At 53.3% G+C, this 18,223-nt stretch overlaps 1 protein-coding gene across 3 annotated transcripts in view; it reads right to left on the bottom strand.

Moving 5' to 3' along the window:
- Positions 1–1,167: 1,167 nt before the first annotated feature.
- Positions 1,168–18,223, bottom strand: part of LOC123582721 (cholesterol side-chain cleavage enzyme, mitochondrial) — a 28,260-nt gene continuing 11,204 nt past the window's right edge. Inside the window, exons 1-9 of one of the 3 annotated variants that reach the window (XM_045449100.1) lie at positions 14,608–14,903; positions 10,842–10,997; positions 8,202–8,401; positions 7,146–7,349; positions 6,329–6,486; positions 3,250–3,416; positions 2,682–2,760; positions 1,974–2,171; positions 1,168–1,524 (exon numbers count right to left, since the gene is read on the bottom strand). In XM_045449100.1, the coding sequence (XP_045305056.1) occupies positions 1,393–1,524; positions 1,974–2,171; positions 2,682–2,760; positions 3,250–3,416; positions 6,329–6,486; positions 7,146–7,349; positions 8,202–8,401; positions 10,842–10,997; positions 14,608–14,876 (1,563 nt within the window). In that variant the 5' untranslated portion in view covers positions 14,877–14,903 and the 3' untranslated portion in view covers positions 1,168–1,392. Of the gene's footprint in view, positions 1,525–1,973; positions 2,172–2,681; positions 2,761–3,249; positions 3,417–6,328; positions 6,487–7,145; positions 7,350–8,201; positions 8,402–10,841; positions 10,998–14,123; positions 14,562–14,607; positions 14,904–18,223 lie in introns of those variants that run through there. The other 2 variants (XM_045449102.1, XM_045449101.1) reach the window with 2 other exon arrangements.

The raw sequence follows: 18,223 nt of genomic DNA, 5'->3' as shown, positions 1-18,223 counted from the left end.
ACTTAAAGCCTGACTGTGGCAATCAGTTACATGTTAGTGTGAAATAGTCCATTAACCAGGGCCAGGCTGAGTGGGCAATGTTGTGTCCATATATAGCCAGGGACAGGAAAGCAGATGAGGCTAGGGGAAGGAACCCTCTGCTGAGAGTCGGAAGGCCCGGATTCTAGTTATAAACACGCTGTGCGACCTTGAGTGACTCAAGCAACCTCTCTGGGCTTCCATTTCCCCATCTGTCCCATGCAGAGCTTGACTTCTTTGATGGTAGCGCCCTTTCCAGCCCTACCGTTTCTGAGTCAAAGACAACTGGGGCCCAGAGAAGTGAAAGGAAGCAAGAAAGAGAGAGAAAGCCAACAAGAAAGATGATTCTATGGTAGGGAAAAGTAGAAAGGCTCCAAAAGTGGACTCAGAACCTGCAGATGCTAGAAGAGACCAGGGCAGCAGGGCCGCTGTCCTGGGCGGGACTAGCTCCCCTGTCTGCCTGCAGAACTTAGACTTGGCTAGCAGAGGGCCAGGAGGGACCAGGCACCTGGTCAGGAGTTATAGAACTCAGAGAGGGTAAGGGGGCCAAAACTGGGACCAGTGTCAGGCAGTCCAAATAATGCACCAAAGGCCCAGCCACAGTCTTCCTGCCTACTGCCCAGAGAAAGACCGGGTGGGGTAAAGCAAACATACTGGCTTCTTATTCCCTAGATTGGCCACCTCACACCAGACCCTCACTCAGGCTTCAGCCCCGGACATGCCCCAGAACTCTAGCTGACCTTGGCAGGAAGTCCTCATGACCCCATAGGGAACTCCCACCCTGAGTTCAGCCAGTCAGAGGTCTACAGGAACCTCATTCCTGATAGGTGGGCCTGCCCGGAAGTCTGTTCTCAGACCACCCTGTTCCCTCAACAGAAGCCGGGTCCTTTGTCCCTCTGCCCGCTGCTCCAGGAGCTCCCCGCACAGTGGCGATAGCCCGTCACCTGCTCTGCCTTGCCCCCAGCCCCAGGCAGCAAGGGGGTTAATCCTACTGGCTCCTGAGCAGGTGGGTCCCAATAGAATTGGCTTCAAGTGCAGCTGCCCTGAGTGCCCCATTCGTGCCCAGATCCCGTTGCTGACCCAGGTCGGGGAGCATCGTCACAGGAGCGATAGATCACTCGGGGGTCGGATGGAAATGAGAACACTTCACACGGTTCGGCCATTTATTGCCTTCATGGGTCAGGAAAAGAAGGGGAAGAGGTGGCGTGAAAGAGGGGTGCCCTGGCCAACTTTCTCCTCCCAGAGCTGGCCCAAAAGGAGCAGGGGAGGGGGGCTGAGAACTGAAGAGCAGAACCGCCATGGGCCCCACCCCGACCTTCCTCCAGCACCCCTGCTGGCCTGAGAGTTGGGAGAGGCATCGTCCACCCTCTCTGATCACACCTGGGGTGGGTCCTGGCTGTAGGGCCTGAAGGTGAGGAGGATGGGCTTGTCGGGCATCAGGATGAGGTTGAATGTGGTGCCCACATCACTGAGATGTTGCATTTCAACTCTGAAGTTCTCCAGAATCTGAGAAAGAGGGGTGGTGGGCTTAGGGGAGAGGTGGGGAGGGGCTGTCTCCCCCGGGGCCAGGCTCATTCACCTGTAGGTGTCACCTGTCGTGAGTGACTGGAGGAACTCACCACCAGCTCCTGTTTGGCCCTGCACAGTGCCTGAAAATGCATGACTAGTGCCTCGTCCCCTCGATCAGCCTTATAGCTTCAACGAAACCTTGTCCCCCCCACCCCCGTACCCGTCCCATCCCGCTTGGGGTGGGGGAACAGATGGCCAGGGAACACCGATGGGCCATAAGAAGATTAGCCCGAAACTGTCAGGGAGGAGGAAGGCAAATAATGGGAGACAGATGTCCCCAGCCCTGTACTCCCTGGACTCCGGGCAGAGATGAGAGTAGGAGGGTCACTGCCTTCATTAGGGCCATGGCCAGCCCAGGGTGGCCAGGTGCCCCCGGCCGGACTCACATGGATGAGGAAGAGGGTCATCTCAAGCTCAGCGATCCGCCGGCCCACACACTGCCGCACACCCCAGCCAAAGCCCAGGTTCCGGAAGTGGAGGAGTTCCTTGTCTTTACTCAGCCATCGGGTTGGGTCAAACTTGCCCGGATTGAGGAAGAAGGTGGGGTCTTGGCCCAAGGCATAGGTGGACACCTGCACCAATGTCTGGGGACAAGGTGGGCAGAGGCCTGAGAGGCTTCATCTACTCCCAGCCGGGAGCATTAACTCAGCTTCCCCACCCCCCCCTGCTCCCCAGCCAGGCTGCCCAGTGTTCCAGCACGGGACCCCGCCCACCATGTGACACCCCGCCCACCATGTGACGTTGAAAAAGTTCCCACCCCTCCCTGAGCCTCACCCATCAGATGGGCAGGACTGAAGACTCAAGGCCAGGGATGGCTCAAGGGATTGTCCAGCCCTTTCCTCAACCCCAGAGGGCTCCCAAGACCCAGTGGGGCCTCCCTCTTAACCCTGGGCTCCAGCAACATTCCAGGGACCATCACCCCCTATGCCCAGTACTCCTGCCCTTCATTCCTACTTGGACTGCTGCACCAGCCAGCTCCAGGAAGAAAGAGGGGACAGAAACCCTCGTCGCCATCCATCTGTGTGCAACTGCAGTCTGTCCCCAGCCTCCTCTGTCTGACTGGCAGAGCCGGCAGCCCCCCCTGCTGCACCCACCTTGGCAGGAATCATGTAATTTCGAAGAACCAAGTCATTTTCAAGGTATCTCTGCAGGGTCACGGAGATGGGGTGGAGTCTGCCGGAGGAAGGCATTCAGAAGCTGATGCCCCAGGGCACCCGGGTGGCTCAGTCAGTTAAGCGTCCAACTCTTGATTTCGGCTCAGGTCACAATCTCACGGTTCATGACTTCGAACCCCATGTCGGGCTCCATGCTGTCAGCTGTCAGCGCGGAGCCTGCTTGGGATCTCCCTCTTGCTCTCTGCCCCTCCCCTGTTTGTGCTCATTCTCTCTCTCTCTCTCTCTCTCTCTCAAAATAAATAAATAAACTTTAAAACAACAGAAAAGGAAGCCGATGCCCTGAGGCCTGGACACAGCCTGTGCACCCAGCAAGGCATCTCAGCCCCAGTGCCCCGGGGGGATCTGGGGACGGGGACGTACTCTTCTCTCCTCCCTCGCCATTCCCAGCTGTCTCCCCGGACTTCTCACTTCCTACCAACGCCTTCCCTTCGGCCCTGCCCAGGGATGTGGGGGATGAGGTGGGTGGGCCTGGGAGGGTTGGGCTTGCCTCAGTGTCTCCTTGATGCTGGCTTTGAGGAGCGGGACCTGCTGCAACATCATGCTGATGTCTCCCTGGGCCTGGCGCCGGGCAGCCCGGACCTCCTCCCGCAGCATCTCCTGCACCTTCAGGCTGCGTGCCATCTCGTACAAGTGCCACTGCAGTGTCATGGACGTCTGGCAGGGAGTGTGCGGTGTGGAAGACAAGGAGGACCCGTCACTCCTGAGGCATCTAAACCCATGCTAAATTCTCACTTCCAAGGATCTTTGCCCACTCTCATCCCTGCATCCAGAGGCCACCGTCCACGAAAGCAAAACACAGTTTGACAGGCAAACGTCCAAAGAGCCTGCCTCACCCCCCAGGCAGGAATATTTGGGGCAGCATTTGTCCCTGCCCTCGTCCCCGATGTCACCAGCGCCCACCTGTTTCCCCAGCCAGCAGAGTCACCCATACAGCTGGTGCCTTCTTCCAGAGGACTCCAGAGGCCTTTGGAAGCCAAATCCTACTACTGTAAGGGCTGTACTCCCCAATGACTGCCATCCCACCCCTCTCCCGTTAGACCTTCCCCAAACATTAGCCCTTGTCTGTGGGAACAGAAAAGAAAGTGAGGCCCAAAGATACTGAAACCAGAGCCACCAGACCCGTTTTCCATCCGTGTTGCAATGAGCAATGCGGTCTATTCTGGGATGGACCAGCCCATCTCAGTATTAGCCCGAGGCAGTGACCACTAGCCCTTCACTGAAGCGTGAGTGACACTCGTCAAGCCCCACAGTCCAAGATTCTTCACGGGGGGGACCCCAGGCTGAAGCAGCCCTCCCTCCTGGGGCCAGGACATGCTGCTATCTGACCAAGGGTCATATTTTGGTCTCCTCGTTCCTCCCAGCAGGAGCACTCCGGAAAAAATGTCATGAGGCCACTTCCCAGCTCCAAATCCTTACCTGGCCCCAGAAGCTTTTGCCTGACCCGTGAGGCTCCCCCCAGCACTTGCCTACCGCTCCCAGGCCCCCTGCCCCCTAATGTTCTAGCTACACACAGCTCCCGAAGCCCAGAAATCTTCCTCATGCTGTTTGCTCATTCTAGAATTACCGCCCCACCCCCACCGCCCCCCGCCAAACCTAAGAGGCAAATATGTACTCCTTTAAGGCTCAGATCAAATGTGTGTAATGGTCTTATCACCTCCAAGGCCTGACACAAACTAGGTACTTGGGAGATATTGAATACGATAGTCAACTAAGTTACCAACTGTGTGACCTTGAGCAAGTTACTTAACCTCTCTGTGCGCCAGTTTCCTCATCTAAAACAGAGGGATAACAGTAACATACCTCATAGTGTTGTTTGTGAATACTAAATGAGTTAATACATGTGAAAAGCTTAGGACCCTGTCTGCCATCTAGGACAGGCTTAATTTTTAATTTTCTTTTAATACTTATTTTATTTTTGAGAGAGAGAAAGAGACAGAGCATGAGCTGGGGAGGAGAGGGGCAGAGAGAGGGGGAGACGGAATCCGAAGCAGGCTCCGGGCTCTGAGCTGCCAGCACGGAGTCCGACGTGGGGCTCGAACTCACTGTGAGATCATGACCTGAGCTGAAGTGGGACGCTCAACCGACTGCGCCACCCAGGCGCCCCTAGGACAGGCTTAAAAAATGTTACCCAAGAATAGGTGAGCGGTTTTGTCTTCTACATAACTGACAATGAACTAGGTTTAAAACATGCTCAAAGGCTCGGCTGCATCCTGTCCCAGAGACCAACAATCCGCTGTTAGAGCCCAACAGAAATCCGATACCAGGAAAGAAAGTTACTAACCCGAGGGCTTTGGCACGTGTCTCCCTAGTCCTGAAATTTCTGCTTCTCCCTCCTCCCAGCAGCAGCCTTCAAGACACAAGCTGAATGTCGGCTCCTCTATGGGGCGCTGTCCCTGTCCTACAAGGCCACCGTTTCCTCTCCCTCCTCTGGGCACCGTCAGTACTCGGCACATGCCTGGTCGGCCGACCCTACAACACGGCGTGGTGGTCATCGGCGCCCATGCAGCCTCTCGTCGTGGGCTGCCCCGCGTCCCCGCCAAGTTCACGGGCTGAAGTCCTGACCCCCCAGTACCTCACGTGGGACACTGAGGGCCGTGGGGCCTTTCAAGAGCGAATTAGGGTGAAATGAGGCCACGTGGGTGGGGCCTAATCTAACAGGACTGCTGTGCTTCTAAGAAGAGGTTAGGACACAGATACACGTGCGCATGCGTGCACAGACCCTGTGAAGACACAGGGAGAGGACAGCTATCTACAGGCCAAGTAGAGGCCGCAGAAGAAACCAACCCAGGCACCTGGCTCTTGGACTTCTAGCTCCAACTGTGAGAAGATAAATTTCTGTGTTTTAAGCCACCCGGTCTGTGGTACTTTGTTCTAACAGCCCCGGCACGCTGATATGCCCTTCCTTCCCGGGCCCTTTGGGACATTTGGGGTCTATAGCATTCATCTTTATAGTCTCGATGCCTGAATCACAACTAACACTCCATAAACACTAAATAATGAACCCTCACTATCACAGCGGCCTGGGAAGGTTCAAGATAGTGGTAAAAGGGACCGCACACAGGCCAGAGACATGTTGACAGTCAAGAAGTTTCTGGGGTATTGAACCACCTGTGGAGAGGGCCTGAGGGAGAGACCACACAGCATGCCTCCAGACACAGGGGGGCACCATGGGGGACTGACGTCTGGAAGGGGGAGGATGTTCTACTGGCTCCCAGATCTTCTGCGGTCCTGCCTGCCTTCCTGAATCGAGCAAGCTGTGTCCTCCACCTTTGATTGGAGCACCCCTCCCTCCCTCAAGGGCTCCAGGCGCCACCTGGGCCCGCCACCTATGCCTGGGTGCTCCGTTCTCACAGGCCAAGAAAACCTGGCAGATCAGCCTCAAGTTATGCACCATGGGTGACCATGTGACCTGGCCCTTCCTCATCCTAGAGGATTAGGATTTAAGAAATGCAACCGGAGAAAGGGAGGCCCACCCCACATGGGTAGGGTTTCAGGCAACGAGGTGGACTGGTGGGTTAGGGACACGGGGCACAGGAAGGGACAGGATGTGCTTTCGGCCACCTTACCGTGTCCACACCCCCTGCCAACAACTCTGTTACGTTGGCCTTGATATCCTCAAAGAGCAGCTTGTGACTTCTTAGGAGGCGTTGGAGGATGCAGGGGTAATTGCTGAAATCTCTCTTGTGCCTCAGGTCCCAGTAGAAGCTCTGGGTGTATGCCTCCGCTGTGCAGGAGGAGAAAGGAAGAGTGAGCTCTCTGCAGGTGGGAGGGCAGGGGAGGGCAGGCACCAAGGGCCTGCGGGTTCAAGAGCCCAGCTTGCTCGGCTGCCACTTTACTGAGCACACACTCTCTGCTAAGCCCTTCATATCCATTTAATTCTTGACCACTGCTCCAGGGGGGGAGGTGAGATCATCCCCATTTTACAGATTAGGAAACAGAAGCCCTAAAGGGGAGTGGCTTGCCCAAGGTCACGAGAGTGTCGGGGGTGGGGGGGCAGAGCTGGGATATGGTTCTAGGTCTGAGGTCAACACCACACCCCCATCTGCCTTCTCCACCCTACCTTACCAATCTCGCTCACCAAAGTCCTAATCTGTCACCAAGCACAGCTGTGTCTGGAGCACCAGTCCTTAACCCTCGGGAGATCCTGGGCTCTTGGGAAGAATATGATGAATGTCTTTGATCCTCTTTCTAACCATCTCCAACAGCCAGCCTTTAGGCCACCATGGACAGGAGTTCCGGGGCCTTCCTGCCTCCTCTCCCTGCCCACCAGAGAGCAGAGATTTCTTACCTCTCTCCCCCCTCCCCCATCCCAGGCCTGGGTTTCCCACCCTCTGGGGTAGACAGGGTACTCCTGGCCCCCAGACGTGGCTAACCAGCCTTCACCTTTATTGAAAATCACATCCCACGCAGCCACATGGTCCCTCCAGATCTTGGTCTTGAATAGACGGAACAGGTCTGGGGGGATGTTGAGCATGGGGACACTGGTGTGGAACATCTGGTAGACAGCGTTGATGAACTGCTGGGTGTCAGGGTCCACCACCTCCTCCAGCATCCCCAGGCGCTCCCCGAACATGACGCTGGTGATGGCTGCAGGGGGAGGCAGAAAAGCCCCTTTCAACCTGGCCATCTGAGGGCGTCAGCCCCCAGGAACCCCACCCCCGCCAACCCAGAGGATCTCCTGCACCCAACCTCAGGCTCCTTCAGTAAAGAAACTGAGGCCTGAGTCCCAAACAGTGGAAATGGCAGGACTGAGGGAAAGCCACCCTCTGGGAGCCACTCGGGTCCTTCAGAGGGGCGAGGAGAAGACCCTGCAAAGGGTGGCAGGAAGCAGTCTCCAGCAGGGAAAGTGCCCAGGCGGGGCTGAAACTGCGCCTCCCACCCTCCAACAGCACCCCAAGCAGCCTGTGGGCTTTCCTCCTGGAAAGGGAGATCAATTTCTCATCTGGAAGTGACCAAATTGGCTATCTCCTGAAACAGGTCATATGGCAAAGTGGATTGGCCATCCAAGACCTACTCTGGCTGGACCTAAAAACTCCCAACCGCCCCAAGTGTTTCCTGCCTACTTGGTCAGGAATTTGAATGTTGACTTTATACCAAACTCTGGACACCCCGAATCTCCTGCAGAGATCACATGATCACCATCAAGCCACAGGCCTTTGCACGCACCATTCCCTCTTCCCATACTGCCTGACTCCTTACCCCATCTATAAAACTCCTACATATCCTCAACTACCCCATTTAGATTAACCACCCAACTGTCCCTTCCCCTCCCAGACTCGAAGGTCAGTGTCCCAGGAGAGAGAGAGGTAGAGGATGAGTCCAGCAGTTCATCCCAGAAGCCAATCCCAATGCTTCTTCAGGATCTGTGCTGGGTCTCAAGGTAGGAGGCTGGGTTCTCCCACCCACAGGACCACTGCCAGGCAGAAACAGTCTCCTTACACTCAAAGGCAAAGCGAAACAGGTCGTCACTGATGTCCCCTGAGAACTTTCCGGAGCCCTGCAGCTTGATGCGCCTGTGCAGGACTTTCACAAAGTCCTGAGACACTGGGTCCAGCAGGGGAATGAAGTTCTTTATGGCCTCTGGAGACATCACCTCGTGGTTCAGGGCCAGTCGGTCTTTCTTCCAAGCTCCTGACTTCCTGAGAAAACACAGGCCCTCAGGCCCTGATGGTCACAAACCCCAGGCCTGGCAGACACAGAGGGGGCTGACTCGACTTTCCCAGGAGGCTGAGCCACAGCTCAGAGCCCGGCACTCACTTCCACCCCCATCACTCTGGGCCTCCCATCTCCCAGCTTCTGCCTGGCATGGAGGCAGGAAGAAAGAGGATGGGGGAGAACAAAACCCCGACCTCCCCCCACCGCCTCTACCCCGCTGCTGCTGTGGCCAAGAACTCCTATTCTTAGAACCTCGAAGTAACTTTCAAATCCTCTAGTGTTTGCCTCAAAGGCACACACGCCCTTCCTCTTGGCTGATGCTCACCTCCTGCCATTCAAGTGCCCCTCGACTTCACCTTTTCTGGCCCCTGCACAGATACAACTGGCCAATCTCTCCTCCTCTGCACCCCCGATATCTCCCACCAGCGCCGTTGGTGGGGGATCTCAGGTGCCCTGAATTGGGTTAATGATAGACCTCAGCTTACGGCCCATACTTGGAAAGAGATCCACACAAAGCCCTCTTCGTAGTTTGAGGGCTTCACTTGTTTATAAGGATATTATTACAAACTCACCAGGCAACACGAAAACTAGGAACTTGACAGTAACTTACATAGGCCGACCTGGTCCTCCCACTTCCTGCCTCCCTGGCCAAGGGGACCACCCTGACTCCTCTGCTTGTTTTTGTATATAGTTTGATCTATAATTATTCTAAAAATGTATACCTGATGAATGGATAAAGATGTGGTATATATTTACAATGGAATATTACTCAGCAATCAAAAAGAATGAAATCTTGCCATTTGCAACTATGTGGATGGAACTAGCAGGTATTAGGCTAAGCGAAATTAGTCAGAGAAAAGACAGATATCATATGACCTCACTCCTATGAGGAATCTAATGTACAAAATAGATGAACATAAGGGAAGGGAAGCAAAAATAATATAAAAACAAGGAGGGAGACAAAACATAAGAGGCTCTTAAATATAGAGAACAAACTAAGGGTTGCTAAGGGGTTGGGGGGAGGGGGATGGGCTAAAATGGGCAAGGGGCATTACGGAAGACACTTGCTGGGATGAGCACTGGGTGTCACACATAAGGGATGAATCACTGGAATCGACTCCTGAAACCATTATTGCACTATACGCTAACTAACTTGGATGTAAATTAAAAAATAAAAAAAGAAATTTAAAAAAGGGGCGGTGCCTGGGTGGCTCAGTCAGTGGAGCATTGGACTTCAGCTCAGGTCACGATCTCACAGTTCATGGGTTCGAGCCCCACGTCGGACTCTGTGCTGACAGCTCAGAGCCTGGAGCCTGCTTCAGATTCTGTGTCTCCCTTTCTCTGCCCCTCCCCTGCTCACACTCTGTCTTTGTCTCTCAAAAATAAATAAATGTTAATAATAATAGTAATAAATGTGTACTTGTTTTCAGCTTTTTAAAAAAATTTTTTAATATTTATTTTTAAGAGAGAGAGAGGCAGACAGAGTACAAGCTGGGGAGGGGCAGAGAGAGAGGGAGACACAGCATCTGAAACAGGCTCCAGGCTCTGAGCTGTCAGCACAGAGTCCGAGGTGGGGCTCGAACTCAGGGACCGCGAGATCTTGACCTGAGCCGAAGTCGGTGCTTAACCGACTAAGCCACCCGAGTGCCCCTGTTTTTAACTTTTTTAAAGAACTGTCATGACTTGCTTTTTTCCCTCAGTTTTACACTTCTAAGTATCATCTGGATGGTTGCGGGTCACTGAGTCCATTCACTTTGACTGGCGTGTGCCACCACTCACTCATTCTCGCTCCTGTCGGGCATTTAGGTGGTTTCCAGGCCTTATGAACAGCCCTGCTCAACCACTCTAGCTCACGTCCCCTGGGGACCCGTGCTTTGGCGTCTATCCCTGAGCGCAGACCTGCTGTCTTGTAGGTTTGTGAACACTCAGCCACAGGAGGCGATGCCCAACCGTTTTCCAAAGTGGCGGCACCAGCTTTCACTCCCACGAGCAAGCCACGAGAACTCTCATCTCTCTGTATCCTCAGCAACACTTGACATGGTCACATGTCAACGTTTGATGAGCGATTTGGTGGACAACTGTGTCCGTTACACTTACATACACCGACTTGTCCGCGATTCTCACTGCCCCTTTAGACTCACAGTGGCGGGGCCCTGCCCTCCTTGTCACTGTACCCCAGAGCCTGGCACACAGCAGGTGCTCAAAAAGATGGGTCTTAAAGCGTGAACCAATAAATGAGAACTGTTCTAGATCTTTATTTACTCATTACAATCTTCAGCCTGAGCACTTCCCTGAAGGCTGGCAGAGCAGTTCACCATCAGCGGCTTTATGGTGACAGGAAGATGCCAGGGATTTGCCCAGAGGCCCCATGCCACAGCTGCCCATTATCTCCCACCAGCTCCCCGGAGATGGCCCAGGACTCACTTCAACAGGACGCCGAGGGGTCTCTGGCAATGCTGGTGATAGGCCACCCACGGTGGGATGGCAAATCGTTCTGGAGTGGGACCCTCGAACTTAAAGAGAAGGGCCACATCTTCAGGGTCGAGGATATAAACCGAATCCATGCTGCCCAGCTTCTCCCTGGGGGAACAGAGGAGACAAGCTAGGGTGGGCTCCCGGAGAGCCATGCAGACTCGGGGCAATCAGGACGGGGCCCAGCTCACATATAACCGCCTCGTGGCCAAGACTGCAGAGCAAACAGTCCTGGGAGTGGACCCCGATCCCACAGCACTCCTTGCTGTGTGACCCAAGGCAAGGCGCTCACCCCTTCTGAGTCCATTTCCTTCTTTATAAAATGGAGATACAGTACCTGTCTCACAGGGTTGCTGACGGACAAGATGATACAGTCTATGGAAGTGACTCCAGTCAGGCATTGGATAAGTGACAGCTTTATGTTCCTCTTGCCATCACAATAGCTGCTGCCTGGCCCCAGGACGAGCCTGCCCCCCACCCAGGGTCTACCGTGGACCATCAGGTCCTCGCTCCCACGCCCTTCTTCCTGGGCGTCCAAAGCCTCAGCACCCTCCCCGCCTCGCACCCACCGCAGAGCTCAGAAACAGCGTGGTCCTGTCACCACTGGAGGGACTCGGTGGAGCTTTCTAGGTAGTCCATAGGCCTGGCCAGCCAGTCCCTTCTAGGCTCTAGGATTGCAATTCTGGGAGTAGCCACCCTGCCTCTCCTCAGACTCCAACAAAGCACTTTGTCTCTATTCAAACAAAACCCTGGTAAAATATCAGGCCTCGGGCATAGATACCTGTCACAAAGCACTTTACAGACTCTATTAAAACACCACCACAGGGGCGCCTGGGTGGCTCAGTCGGTTAAGCGGCCGACTTCGGCTCAGGTCATGATCTCGCGGTCCGTGAGTTCGAGCCCCACGTCGGGCTCTGTGCTGACCGCTCAGAGCCTGGAGCCTGTTTCAGATTCTGTGTCTCCCTCTCTCTCTGACCCTCCCCCGTTCATGCTCTGTCTCTCTCTGTCTCAAAAATAAATAAACGTTAAAAAAAAATTGAAAAAAAAAATAAATAAAACACCACCACAAGACTCTTAAAGATAGAGAACAAACTGAGGGTTGATGGGGGGAGGGGCACGGGCTAGATGGGTGATGGGCATTAAGGGGGGCACTTGGGATGAGCACTGGGTGTTCTATGTACGTGATGAACCCCTCAAGTCTGCTCCTGAAACCAATATTGCACTGCGTGCGAACTAACATTTAAGTAAAAAATTGAAAAACATAAACCACAACTGTGGGGAAACAGCAGAAAAATCCACTTCTTACTTGCATCTGCCTTTTGCCTAAGAATCTTAATTCAAGATACCCTATAAGACAACATATAAAAACACACAGGTCCAAGCCAAGTTCTCTCCCCTCCCCCTTCCTCAAAGAGATGGGGGGGGGGAGGGGGGAGGAGGGGAAGAAAGAGGAAGAGGGGAGAGGGAGCGGTCCCTCATTAACCACTGACCCATTGCACCCCAGCCTACCTTCCCAGGTCCCCTAGGGCTTTGTCTGTGGCCTCCCAGAAAATCCCCTCCGTGTTTTTCCAGCTACCAAGCGACCTCACACCACTAGCCCCATCCCCCCACCCAGCTCAGCAAAATCCTTGAACTGCCATTGTTATCAATTCCAACTCTGGGAATCTAGCCCGAGGCAGTGATCTGAAGCGTGACAATGATGCCTGATGGATAAGCCTCGTGTCTAATAGCAAAAAACCCCAGAGGGCTGGATGTCCACTTTAAAGAACTGGCTACCATCATAAGGCTTATCCACACTACGGACTACCGTGCTGCCTTTTAAAATTATATTAAAGAGAGAAAAGAGGAAAGAAGTCCTCCATATGTCGTTGTGGGACCCCAACAAACAGCATACATAATATATTCACATTCTTAATGTTACATAAATATTATCAAAATTGAGAGGCGCCTGGGTGGCTCAGTAGGTTGAGCGTCCGACTCTTGACTTCCACTTGGGTCATGATCCGAGTCGTGGGATCGAGCCCTGCATCTTTGGGATCTCTGAATGCAGAGCCTGCTTGAGATTCTCTCTTCTCTCTCTGCCTCTCTCCCCCTACATCGTGCACTCTCTCTAATAAAAAATATACATATTATCAAAATTGAGATTGTGTCTGATTGCAATTTTCCATTGTGCTTGTCTATATTTTCTGAATTGTTTATTCTCATTTATTCACAAATGTATCATTTCTGGGCCATAAGTTAGAACATAACAGTGACACTGAACTAGAAGTCAGACAATTGGGGTTCCAAAGATAGCCCTGGCTTTGCCCTGACAAGCTGTGTGACCTTGGCAAGACGCAGGAATGACCTTCTCCTTCCTGGCTCAGTTTCTCCATCTGTAAAATGTGAATAGTAACATCAAATACAAGGATGCGTCGAGAGACTCAGATGATAGTGACTCAGCAAACAGAAGGGGCTTGATAAAATACGAGTTCCTAGGTTCCTACCCGAGGGAGAAGAAGCAGGGAAGGAGGAGGAGCGAAGGGAGCAGGAAGGGAGGATCCATCTTCTCTGTGCTGGGCAATGCGTGGGGGGGCGGGGGGGGGGGTGGTGGCTGGATGGGACTCCCTGCTTCCAACCAGCTCTGGGAGAGAAGGAGGCAGGAACCCTGACGGGAGAGGAGGAGGAAGGAACCCTGACCAATGAGCAGCCGCACCCCTCCACAAACACGCCTGCCCTGCCTGCCCTCCCGTCCCGACCCCCCCTTCAAGACAGCCAACATATCCTATCAATGCCCTTTCCCCATCCTGACCCTTTCACTTAAAGGAAAATGCACCGTCCCTCCCTGGGTCCCCTCCTTGCCCCCAACCCGCACCTCCACCACCTCCAGTCTCTTAAGTATCTGCTCAGAACAGAGCCCAGGTGTGCCGGGAAGGTGCATAGCTAAATCAGAACAAGTGAGGCCTCCCACCAAGGGCAGCCCGCAGACCCCGTCCCTCGGAATAGGGGAAGTGGGGGGGGAGGGGGGAAGCACATTCAGAGGCTAAAAGACCAAAGGCCCCTTCCTTGAGGCAGAAATCAAGGCAGATGCCTGGGGAAGAGGAGCTGTGGCCCAGCCGAGGGGAAGGGACAAAATCAGCTGCTCCAGAGCCACGCAGGGCTGAGGGGTGAGGCCGGCACCCCAGCAGGAGACCAGGGCAAGAATCCTTACCTCTCCAGCTTCAGTTTCCTCCCACAGTGGGATGACAAACTTACCTTCCAAGCTGTCTTAAGGATGGCGGCGGTGGAGGCAGGGAGGCAGTTAACAGGGCTTAGGCCCTGATCACCTCCCCCAATCAATTTCAAAGCGCGTAGGACCTGAGGCCTCAGGGCTGGGAACTGAACCCATTGTCTGGGAAGCCTTCTCCCTTCTCCAGCTACCAGCCCCAGGCAAGGAACAAACAAGTCAGAAGTAGACCAGAGCCTGGAATGGAGGGCAGGACTTTTGGGGAAGGGGACCCCCGGCCTAAACCAGCAGTGCGATGACTGGTATTTCCTGTTTCACAGAACCTTGAGTTGCTGGCTGTTTTTTTGAGCCTATAAGCATTTATCATCCTAAATTTCTTGACTTTAAGTTCATGTTAATGGCTTTATGTTTGAGACCTCTCTCTTGAACAGTTTTTCCTAATGGAGTCCTGTTATATCTAGGATGGGCAGCCCTCTACCCTATCCCATGAGCCCCACAATCTGCCAGGCTTACCTGTAAATGGGGCCATACTTCTGGAAGTTCTGGAGTTGGTGATAGTGGATTTTCTGTGAGCCCATCTCCCTCAAGAAATTGTACAAGTTTAGCCAGCCGTTGTTTCCCGGGGAGGGGATCTCGCTGAAGGGGCGGGGAATCTGAGTGGAGATCCCAGCCCCCTCCCCAGTGGGCCCCCTGGGATGCCCTGGACCCTCCCGTGCGGTGGTCAGGAGGGGCTGGCAGCCTTTGACCAGGACTGAGCGAAGAGGGAACCCCTTGGCCAGCATGCTGTCCCAGGGTGACTCTGGCCCTGGGCCCCTGAGGCCCAGCTTATAAGCAGCAAGTCAAGGCTAAACGAGCTGACAAAGCGGTCAGCCTCCCTCCTTGGCCTGTTGGCTCCAGCCCACACACAGCCCCTCCCAGACTTGGGGTGCGGAGACTCAGTCTGGGATTTCTGCAGCCAGAAAGGCTTCCCGAAGCACAGGAAGACCCCTCTGCCTCTGTCCTCACTACAGCTCCAGCAGATCCCTGAAATGGTACAGGTTTGTGCCTTTCTCTGCTGGGGTGTTGGGGCCTCCGGCTGAGCCCTGCTGTAGGGACCCAGCCGCTGGCAGACATCCCTCAGCATACACGGACAACCTGGGGCCCAGGAGGAGGAGGTCAGAGCCACCCTGCAGCTTTGGGCCAGCCTGCATCTTAGTTGCGGCCCCATTGCTGATTGAGAGAGAGAGAGAGAGAGAAAGGTAATTATAAACTGCTTTTTGTATAGTTCCCTGATTTTTAAAATTCTACATTTTCTGCTTGGAAAAAAAAATCCATATTTTCTGAAAATGGCAGGTGTTGTTATCGTTATTTTTTTAATGTTTTTTAATGTTTATTTATTTGGGGGAGAGAGAGAGCGTAACCAGGGGAGGGGCAGAGAGAGAGGGAGAGAGAACCCAAGCAGGCTCTGCGTTGTCAGCACAGAGCGGGCCTCGAACCCACGAACCGTGAGATCATGACCTGAGCTGAAATCAAGAGTGGGTCGCTCAACCAACTGAGCCACCCAGGGGCCCCAGGACTTATCATTTATTTTTAAAGATACTATCTATAAAAAATAAACTAGGAGCGGGGCTCCCAGGGGCTCAGTTGTTTGAGCATCCGACTTCGGCTCAGGTCATGATCTCACAGATCGTGAGTTCAAGCCCAGCGTCAGGCTCTGTGCTGACAGTTCAGAGCCTGGAGCCTGCTTTGGATTCTGTGTCTCCCTCTCTCTCTGCTCCTCCCCTGCTCACACTCTGTCTCTCTTTCAAAAATAAATACATATAGGGGCGCCTGGGTGGCGCAGTCGGTTAAGCGTCCGACTTCAGCCAGGTCACGATCTCGTGGTCCGTGAGTTCGAGCCCCGCGTCAGGCTCTGGCCTGATGGCTCAGAGCCTGGAGCCTGTTTCCGATTCTGTGTCTCCCTCTCTCTCTGCCCCTCCCCCGTTCATGCTCTGCCTCTCTCTGTCCCAAATATAAATAAACGTTGAAAAAAAAAAATTTTTTTTAATAAATAAATAAAAATAAATAAATACATATATTAAAAAAGAATTTTTTTTTTAAATAAATAAACTAGGGGCGCCTGGGTGGCTCAGTCAGTTAAGCATCCAACTTTGGTACAGGTCATGATCTCACAATTCACGAGTTCAAGGCCTGAGTCAGGCTCTGTGCTGACAGCTCAGGGCCTGGAGCCTGCTTCTGATTCTGTCTCCCTGTCTCTGCCCCTCCCCCACTTGTGCTTTGTCTCTGTCTCTCACGCGCTCTCTCTCTCTCTCAAAAATAAATGAAAACATTTAAAAATTTTTCTAAAATAAAAAAATAAACTAAATTACAGTTGTGTTTGTTCCTTGTAGAACACGGAGGAAAAGGACAAACAAGAAAAATTAAAATCTCCTGAGTCTTTAATGTTGAGTGAAAAAAGCCGCACACAGAAGAGTCCATGCTGTTGGACTCCACTCGAGTCAAGTGCAAGAATCGGCTAAATGAATGTGTGGTGTTAGAAGTGGTTCTCTTGTGGGGTAACGCCTGGGAGAAGGCATGAGAGAACCTTCTGGGGTGCTAGAAATGTTCTCTGTCCTGATCTGGGTGTTCACACGTGTGAAAATTCACCTGAGCCATGAATTTGTGATATTTGCGTTTAGGGAATATAAGTTACCGTGATAAAAATGTAAAGGAAAAAAAAAAGTCGTCTTTTTCTAACAGATTCTTTTTCCTATAAAAAACAACAGGCCTTTACAAAGAGGACACAGCCTCTCTAAGTAGGAGTTAAACCTGACTCAAGCTAGGTGCTGCTCCCTGCTCCTAAGGTGGAGGGAGAAGGAAATCCCTGGGTCAAGGGACAGCGCGTAGCCACTGGGGCACAGCATGGGCCACCCTGACCCCACACCGAGAATGGGGAGGAGTACTGGAAGCCTGGGCCCCCAGAAACTGTGCGGGGCACTGCCACCTGGCAGGGAAGAGGCCGCAGTTCCCTCAGCGGGTCCCAGCAGTGGTGACAGCATCGCCACACCCGACCATCTGTCCAGCTGGCTCTGGTGGCAGTCAGCAGACTCTCACTGTAGTCGGGGCTGCTGAATGTGGTCCTGGCTTTTATCAAAACCTGCTGGGTATCCAGGGTGGGGCTGCCCAGGCACAAATGCTCACAGATTGGGTTTTTTTTTTTTTTTTTTTTGGAGATTCTCCAACTAAGGACTCCACACGCAAGGCAGAAACCGGAAACTCACTTTTCCAGCGTCCCTGGAATGCAGGGAACCCTGCCTGGGATGCAGGCAGATAGCTAGGGCTCCCCAGTCAGGCGTCCCCTCATGAAATTTTGGTTGAGCAGGTAGTGACACAAAGAGGGGAGCGCCACGTGAAACCCGCTATGGCACATGTGATGGCAGAGACCCACAGCCAGGGCCAGCTGCAGCTCGGGAGACCCGTGCGGGTCAGGGGGTGGCCACCGAGGCAGCTCTGGGATGGGATTTGGGTGACGTTCCTGACACCCGATTCTCCACCCTCCCCGAGAGTCTGTGAACTACGTAGTATCTCTTGATAAACTCTCCCCTAGGAAATATTAGCTGGAGTGAATTCTGTTCTTGATAACTAGGAACTCTGAATGACACAATAATATACAATAATATACAATGATATTGCTAAAAGTCTGTCACACGTTCAACCAGAGAATCAGAACTAGTAGGAGGCGCGTAAGGGATTGGCTTATGCAATGTGGGGCTGGCTGGGCAAGTCTGAAATCCACAGGTGGCGCCGTTAGAAGCGCAGGTGGGACTCTGCACCAGCCCACGGGTGGAATTTCTTCCCCTTCAGGGGCATCTCAGCTCTGCTCTTAAGGCCCTTCAACTGGTTGAACCAGGGCCACCCAGATTGTCTAGGGTGATCTTCTTTACTTAAAGTCAACCGATTATGGATTTGAATCACATCTACAAACTGCCTTCACAGCAGCACCTACATTCGTGCTTGAATAACTGAGGACGGCAGCCTCACTAGGCTAACATCTGCAACTGACCATCATGTTACTACAAAGCTCATAGGGGAAAATAGCAGTCCTCTGCTCCGGCCCTCGCAACTCTTGATGCCATTTCCCAGAGGGGAATGGAACTCTCTTCTCAACACA

The sequence above is a fragment of the Leopardus geoffroyi genome, chromosome B3, assembly GCF_018350155.1.
Source record: "Leopardus geoffroyi isolate Oge1 chromosome B3, O.geoffroyi_Oge1_pat1.0, whole genome shotgun sequence".
In the NCBI taxonomy this organism is placed as follows: domain Eukaryota; kingdom Metazoa; phylum Chordata; class Mammalia; order Carnivora; family Felidae; genus Leopardus; species Leopardus geoffroyi.
Note: the sequence above shows the minus strand (reverse complement) of the source record. Positions and strands in the feature narration are given on the sequence as shown.